Below are 8,226 nucleotides of genomic sequence, written 5' to 3'. Positions count from 1 at the left end.
CATACACACGTTTTTAACAAGCCAGACAAAGCGTACAGCGTGCGGAATCCACTCAAATTCACACAAAAACGTGAGCATATAGGCTTCCCACGCGTTCAGCTACAGTTCAGCTTGACGTGTAAACGACGGCGAGCGGCACCTCGCGGATGCATCATGAGGCTGCACTGTGCTTCCTATAGGAGCCGCTTGGCGGTAATCACACTTCAGTATTCTAGGCACTGTAGCAGAAGTGACATACCGCCGTATTCACAAACGGAACTTATACTTATCTTATCCCTTCGTCCACTTAACAGCGGCTTAACGTGTTTCAGAATCCAAACTTGTACAAAAGCCGAACTTTTTCGCGATCTTAACTTAATGATAAGTGAGCATTCCCAAAGGTAGCTTGGGAGCTATCTTAACGCGCACCTTTTGGCGTCCAAGATGGCTACCCATCACGAAAGTTTCTCGGCGTTCGTCGACTTCGTCGCACTCGTAAGAGAAATTGAAAACCGCGAAGGCCGCCCATATGTCACAACATTACGGCGCATATTCAGGGACCGCACCAACCCGATGGAAGAGTACACGGACAGCGAGTTTCTCTCCCGATACCGGTTCTCGAAGCAGGCCATTCTACAGCTGCTGGCAATGCTGCCGCTTAAAGCGAACACAGATGACCGTGGTTGCCCCGTGCCGCCGCTTCTCCAATTGTTAGTGACATTGCGCTTCTATGGCGCCGGAACCTTCCAGGTAGTGAGTGGGGACCTGGTGAACATTTCACAGCCCACGGTGTCGCGAATCGTCGAGCGCGTTACTTCGATGATCGCTGCCACACTGTTTCCGGCACTCGTGAAACTGCCTGATTGCACGCGAGCACCGCAAGTAATGCAGGATTTTTATACGATGGGAGGTTTTCCTGGAGTGATCGGGTGCATAGACTGCACTCACGTCCGTATCAAGAGTCCCGGAGGCGACGACGCCGAAGTATTCAGGAACAGAAAAGGCTACTTTTCGATCAACGTTCAGGTACGTGTTTTTAATCCCCGCCAGTTCGTGACAGAGGATAAACTTGAACGGAGATGTTTTTTTTTTTTTTTTTTCTGTTCAGTATACATTACTCGGAAAAACTCGAACTCTTGTTCTTTTATATAAAGCACAGCGAAATATCATTTGAAATCATTAACAGCGATAATACATTCTCAATTGTTATATTTACCAGTCAGCCTTCTAATTGCGGTTGACATGCATAGTATTTAACTCACTGCTGAAGCTGATTCTGTGTGACCGTCATATTGAATGATATGAATCCAAGCAGTATCAAAGTGTCCCAGTTCTAAAAGCCAGCAAATTGGCAGTGTTGAATGCAATCTCTATTTTTGCTGCAGAACTAGCAGTAGTCACAGTCCTTGCTTACAATTTTTTATGCAGCCAAGTAACTTATACACTTGTAACATTAATCATAGCAACAAATGAACATAATTTATAAGGTCATTGGCTTATTCTCCTTGTGTTGAGAGTGTCCTGCTGCTGTTAGCCGTGTCGAGATGTGTCTCTAATAAAGGTTAGAAACAGGCCAACAGCAAGGGCATCTTTGTTTCACAAGCAGCCACTGGACGTCGACAACAGTTCCTTCACTTCGCTGTTGGCAAACCAGCGTCAGACATTTGTATAACATTAGAAATTATAGCTCGACGTGGGTTAACCAGGTTGCAACCAAGTGTTCACATCATGCAGTACTATTGTGAATGCTATTGATAAAGATGTTGTCATATATTGTCTGTGTTGAGAGTGGCTTGTTACTGTTAGCGGTGTCGAGATGTGTCTCTTAACCTAAATAAAGGCTAGAAACAGGCCAAAAGAAAGGGCTTTTTTTTTTTATTCACAAGCAGCCACTGGACGCCGACAACAGTTCCTTCACTTCGTTGTTGGCAAACCAGCATCAGACATTTGTATAACATTAGAAATTATAGCTCGACGTGGGTTAACCAGGTTGCAAACAAGTGTTCACATCGTGCAGTACTATTGTGAATGCTATTCATAAAGATGTTGTCATATATTGTCTTTGTTGAGAGTGCTTTGTTTCTGTTAGCCGTGTCGAGATATGTCCCTTAACCTTAAATGAAGGCTAGAAACAGGCCAACAGCAAGGGCATCTTTGTTTACAAGCAGCCACTGGACGCCGACAACAGTTCCTTCACTTCGTTGTTGGCAAACCAGCATCAGACATTTGTATAACTTTAGAAATTATAGCTTGACGTGGGTTAACCAGGTTGCAAACAAGTGTTCACATCGTGCAGTACTATTGTGAATGCTATTGATAAAGATGTTGTCATATATTGTCTGTGTTGAGAGTGGTTTGTTGCTGTTAGCCATGTCAAGATGTGTCTCTTAACCTAAATAAAGGCTAGAAAGAGGCCAATAGCAAGGGCATCTTTGTTTCACAAGAAGCCACTGGACGCCGACAACAGTTCCTTCACTTCGTTGTTGGCAAATCAGCATCAGACATTTGTATAACTTTAGAAATTATAGCTTGACGTGGGTTAACCAGGTTGCAAACAAGTGTTCACATCATGCAGTACTATTGTGAATGCTATTGATAAAGATGTTGTCATATATTGTCTGTGTTGAGAGTGGTTTGTTGCTGTTAGCCATGTCAAGATGTGTCTCTTAACCTAAATAAAGGCTAGAAAGAGGCCAATAGCAAGGGCATCTTTGTTTCACAAGAAGCCACTGGACGCCGACAACAGTTCCTTCACTTCGTTGTTGGCAAATCAGCATCAGACATTTGTATAACTTTAGAAATTATAGCTTGACGTGGGTTAACCAGGTTGCAAACAAGTGTTCACATCGTGCAGTACTATTGTGAATGCTATTGATAAAGATGTTGTCATATATTGTCTGTGTTGAGAGTGGTTTGTTGCTGTTAGCCATGTCGAGATGTGTCTCTTAACCTAAATAAAGGCTAGAAAGAGGCCAATAGCAAGGGTTTTTTTTTTTTTTTTTCACGAGCAGCCACTGGACGCCGACAACAGTTCCTTCACTTCGTTGTTGGCAAACCAGCATCAGACATTTGTATAACATTAGAAATTATAGCTCGAGGTAGGTTAAGCAGCTTGCAAACAAGTGTTCACATCACGCAATACTATTGTGAATGCTATTGATAAAGATGTCATATATTGTCTGTGTTGAGAGTGGCTTGTTGCTGTTAGCCATGTCGAGATGTGTCTCTTATCCTAAATAAAGGCTAGAAACAGGCCAATCGCAAGGGCATCTTTGTTTCACAAGCAGCCACTGGACGCCGACAACAGTTCCTTCACTTCGTTGTTGGCAAATCAGCATCAGACATTTGTATAACATTAGAAATTATAGCACGACGTGGGTTAACCAGGTTGCAAACAAGTGTTCACATCGTGCAGTACTATTGTGAATGCTATTGATAAAGATGTTGTCATATATTGTCTGTGTTGAGAGTGGTTTGTTGCTGTTAGCCATGTCGAGATGTGTCTCTTAACCTAAATAAAGGCTAGAAACAGGCCAATCGCAAGGGCATCTTTGTTTCACAAGCAGCCACTGGACGCCGACAACAGTTCCTTCACTTCGTTGTTGGCAAATCAGCATCAGACATTTGTATAACATTAGAAATTATAGCTCGACGTAGGTTAACCAGCTTGCAAACAAGTGTTCACATCACGCAATACTATTGTGAATGCTATTGATAAAGATGTTGTCATATATTGTCTGTGTTGAGAGTGGTTTGTTGCTGTTAGCCATGTCGAGATGTGTCTCTTAACCTAAATAAAGGCTAGAAAGAGGCCAATAGCAAGGACTTTTTTTTTTTTTTTTTCACGAGCAGCCACTGGACGCCGACGACAGTTCCTTCACTTCGTTGTTGGCAAACCAGCATCAGACATTTGTATAACATTAGAAATTATAGCTCGACGTAGGTTAACCAGCTTGCAAACAAGTGTTCACATCACGCAATACTATTGTGAATGCTATTGATAAAGATGTTGTCATATATTGTCTGTGTTGAGAGTGGCTTGTTACTGTTAGCCGTGTCGAGATGTGTCCCTTAACCTTAAATGAAAGCTAGAAACAGGCCAACAGGAAAGGCATCTTTGTTTCACAAGCAGCCACTGGACGTCGACAACAGTTCCTTCACTTTGTTGTTGGTGAACCAAGCATCAGACATTTGTATAACTTTAGAAATTATAGCTCGACGTGGGGTAACCAGCTTGCAAACAAATGTTCAAATCACGCAGTAATATTGTGAGTGCTATTGATAAAGATGTCATATATTGTCTGTATTGAGAGTGGCTTGTTGCTTGTAGCAGTGTTGAGGTGTGCTGCTTACCCTTGAACTAGGCTAGAAAAAGACTGACCGCATTGGCACTTTCCTGTTGCAGGCAATCACAGGGCCTCAGCTACAATTCCTGGATGTTGTCGCCAGCTGGCCAGGCTCAGCTCATGACAGTCGCATCTTTGATAACAGTCGTGCTAGAACCCTGTGCGAAGATGGTGTTGTGCCAGGAATCTTGTTGGGAGATTCTGGCTATGCCTGTCGCCACTATCTTATGACTCCATTCAAGGACCCTAAAAATAGTGGAGAGCGAAGGTAAGCTGTAACTGGAATAGAACGTTCTGAACATTTAATGTTATATTGACAACTGCAGTACATCTGGCACCATATTTTTTTTTCTAGATTCAACACCTCACAGAAAAGGATTCGCAACAGTGTAGAAAGGGTGTTCGGCATTTGGAAAAGGCGCTTTCCGTGCCTTGATATGAAACTGCAGATAAAGATGACCACTTCGGTGCTGGTGATCACAGCGTGTGCTGCTCTGCACAACCTGAGCCTGCGCCTACAAGATCCAATCCCTCCCAGCATCCAGCCTTCCCCCATTACACTGGCCCCTCCTGCTCTGCTTCCTGCTGGAGCAACAGTGGGGACAGCTGCACAGCCACAGCCTCAGGACACTCAAAATGGGTTCAGAGTCCGTAACCGAATTGTTAATCAGCACTTTTCGTCACAATCATGATCATTTCAAGTTTATGCCACTAATCACACAGGGCTAAAGGTGTGGAGTAGCCTTATATATACCATAACCCTTCCAATACAACAGGAGGTAGAGGATGGTAAATAGGTTTTCAGTACTGTCCATCTAGCATGAGAAAACCTTGCAGGTAGCTTGGATTTGACTGATCCCACATGAATAGTATTGATGAAAAATCTCCACCACAGACCTCTGGAAACATCAGGCTTTAGTGTATGACGTATATTATAGCACGTTTCTCATGCTCGCTGTGTCCTGAAGTGAGAGATTGAACAAATACGTATGGTTTGTTGTCAGCATTACTGCTGCTGCCACAATTTATTTGCACTCAAATCAAATACTTCAAAACTGACTTTTTTCTGCATTTATTATGCTTTCCTCTGCATCAACTGCATTTGAATTTTCAATAAACTAGCCTTTGCTTTGGCATTCAATAACTTTTGTTCATTGAGTGCTTTTTTTTCTTTTCGTTCTGCCCGCATCATGCGCATTCGGAGGAGATGCTCTCTGCGCCTCTGATTTTTTTCATCAGTGACAGCTTGTAAACGAGCCTCCAGCTCTTCTTCGAGTGCTGTCCGACGCCGGCTAGCTTTACCATGAGGGGCTCCATTCTGAACATTGCTGCCAGCATTTTGTCGTAACCCTGGCGCCGGAGCGGGAGGTTGCGGAGACTGGGGCCGTGGTGGTGGTAAAAATCCATCCGCTTGATCCTCACTGCTGAGGCAAATGTCTGTATCTCCCTCATATATATCTGGGAGTTCGTCTGCATCTGTAAAACATTGGAAGCATTTTGCATTATTTCTCTTCGCCATTGAGAGTGCATAATAAGCATGATGCAATCAGCAGTCTAGGGATATCAAACATAAAAACATCCCACGAGGTATAATATGCTATGAGAGAATATTTGCTGTGCAACAACTTAAATTTTTTTTCCCTTTTACTTCCTTTTGCCTATCGTGTGTAACGCATTTTCCCATATGCTAGTGCCCTTATTCTTGTCAGTGAAAATGTTATTCGCAGGATTTTGATGTATTCATTTATTTCCTCTTACGTCCTCACATTAGTGCTGCGCTTGTTCATCGCATCTTTTTGCTCGATGCTCCCCCCCCCATGTAATGGGCCATCGGGCCTTTAGGGTAAATAAATAAAAAAAAAAATTGCCCGGACAACATTGTCATTCAATGTTTTTAAATACGGCTCCAAATAAGTGTTTCAATAGCCCCGCCTTTCATATGGCGATCTCTCATTCAGGTAACAGCCTTACCACACGATATAAACATAAATATTAATACTGTTAAGTCAGCCTGTAATGCGTTTTTAATTTCTCACGTTTCGTCACAGACGACTAGACGCTCTAGCTCTTACGCAGGATTATACTGCTTCCTGTTTATTCTAAATGTTCATTCACATTATTTCTAAACCTAGCGGTCCAACTATGAAATTCAATTTAGCATTTATAACAACGATATTTGCGAAGATATCTACACAGGGAACCATGCAAGCGATTACAAACCGGTCGTGGACCTTCGCGGTATACTTGAAAACATAATCAGATAGGGAGCCTCATGTTGTGCCGCGGCGAAACATGCATAGTATCAAGCTTTCATTTTTTTAGCCAGACATTCATACCTCCTGCAAAACATTGCAAAGCACCCATTATGCGCAGTGCGCTAGCAAACCCCTTACCTTCGTTTTCGTGCAATGCAGCGATTGGTGCAGTCTGCATCGGCGCCAAGAGCCGCGCCACTGCTGCTGTGCATTCGTCGGCGTATGTTCCGCCGTTGGCACTGTCGCTTGCGTCGTGTCGTGCGCGGTCGCTGTCGAAGGGATTCGGTATGCGCACAGACATGTGCGATGCCACAGCGCCAACCCTTTCAAGTTCTTCTGTCAGCGTTGACTGAACCGCTGAGCCACCGCCTGAAAACGCAATAGCAAATTTTATTGATGTGGGCAATACTCACAACTGCACTCGACAGTAATTCGGCTCAGCGAATGCTCAGTTATGAAATCTTTGCAGCACACGTGGAACGCCACAGTGAAGCAAGTTTACTGTCGCGGTGCTGGCATGCGATGAAAAGGCAGCTTACCTGTACGGAACAACTCCTTGGTGTCAGTCGCCTTGCACCTGCGCCACTTTTCCTTCAAGTTTTCCCAGCACTTTCGTAGCTGCTGGCTGTTACGAGGTCGCAGGCCGTGCCGACTATTGAAACGTAGCGCGATCTCCTCCCACACCTTCTTCTTGTGATTTACAGACACCGCGTCCGTGCGTTTGTTTTCAACAACATCTTTCATTTCGGTCACCAAACCAATGAGTACACTCCGCTCCTCCTCCGTAAAATTGATTTTTTTCCTCTCTGATGTCATTGTAAAAAAACAAAAACAAGAAAGCGACGAAATCAGCTAGTTTGAGAGGAAAAAAAAAAGAAAGCTCCAAATACCAAACACGTGTTAACTGCGACGGAAAACGAAGAACAGAAATGACAAAATACACCAACAAAAAAAACGGCAACAAGTGTGGCCAGACTGAAAATTGGAATTCGTTAAAAATAGCGCCTGTGCATCTACATTTTGCGTTCAGCTTGCGTGAATGCAACAATGAAAACATATTAATGTTTTGCGGCCACTGGAAGCTGTTTATTGTGAAAAAAACTTGCATTTTAACGTGGAAATCATTTGTAGCCTCGTTACCATGCTCGTTTTGCCCCCCGATAAGTGGAACTTTCATAAGGCTTTCTTTTCCTGCATTTAGGCAGGTTTTCGAAACACACCTAAACTTTTCCTTAATCTTATACTTGTGGCACACTTTTGAAAGTAGCACTTTTGGCGTAAGTATAAGTTCCGTTTGTGAATACGGCGGATAGACAAACATAAATTTTGTGCCACGTGATCGTACGCCCAGGACCTGCAAAAATATTCTTCCGCCTTGCACAGTGTTGCCAGCAGATGTCAGGTTTGGTTTCGCGACAGTTCGGTTTCGCTGTCGGCAGAGTTATTCAGCGACTTTTGGCACAGGCGTAGCGCAGAAGTAGGCAAAAAGTCGATTTTGTAGCAACATGTAGCAGGATTTTTGATTTGGCGCAGTTTGGCGCAATTGGCGTAGCAGTTCCACCACTGCAGTTGTGGAATGCTGCGACCAGCTAACGGAATCCTTGATGTGTGGCCGCGAGTTCAGATGCAACACACGAGTTTGTGCT

At 43.7% G+C, this 8,226-nt stretch overlaps 1 protein-coding gene across 1 annotated transcript; it reads right to left on the bottom strand.

Moving 5' to 3' along the window:
* Positions 1–5,019: 5,019 nt before the first annotated feature.
* Positions 5,020–7,858, bottom strand: LOC146180966 (uncharacterized). The gene is made up of 3 exons (XM_084576203.1): positions 7,120–7,858; positions 6,719–6,949; positions 5,020–5,801 (listed from the first exon to the last, which is right to left on the bottom strand). Exons 1-3 carry the CDS (start codon positions 7,394–7,396, stop codon positions 5,401–5,403), a joined length of 909 nt encoding a protein of 302 aa, XP_084432329.1. The 5' UTR covers positions 7,397–7,858; the 3' UTR covers positions 5,020–5,400.
* Positions 7,859–8,226: the final 368 nt, after the last annotated feature.

Source organism: Amblyomma maculatum, chromosome 8 (assembly GCF_055883805.1).
Source record: "Amblyomma maculatum isolate TAMU_Amacu chromosome 8, ASM5588380v1, whole genome shotgun sequence".
NCBI classification, from domain to species: Eukaryota; Metazoa; Arthropoda; class Arachnida; order Ixodida; family Ixodidae; genus Amblyomma; species Amblyomma maculatum.
Note: the sequence above shows the minus strand (reverse complement) of the source record. Positions and strands in the feature narration are given on the sequence as shown.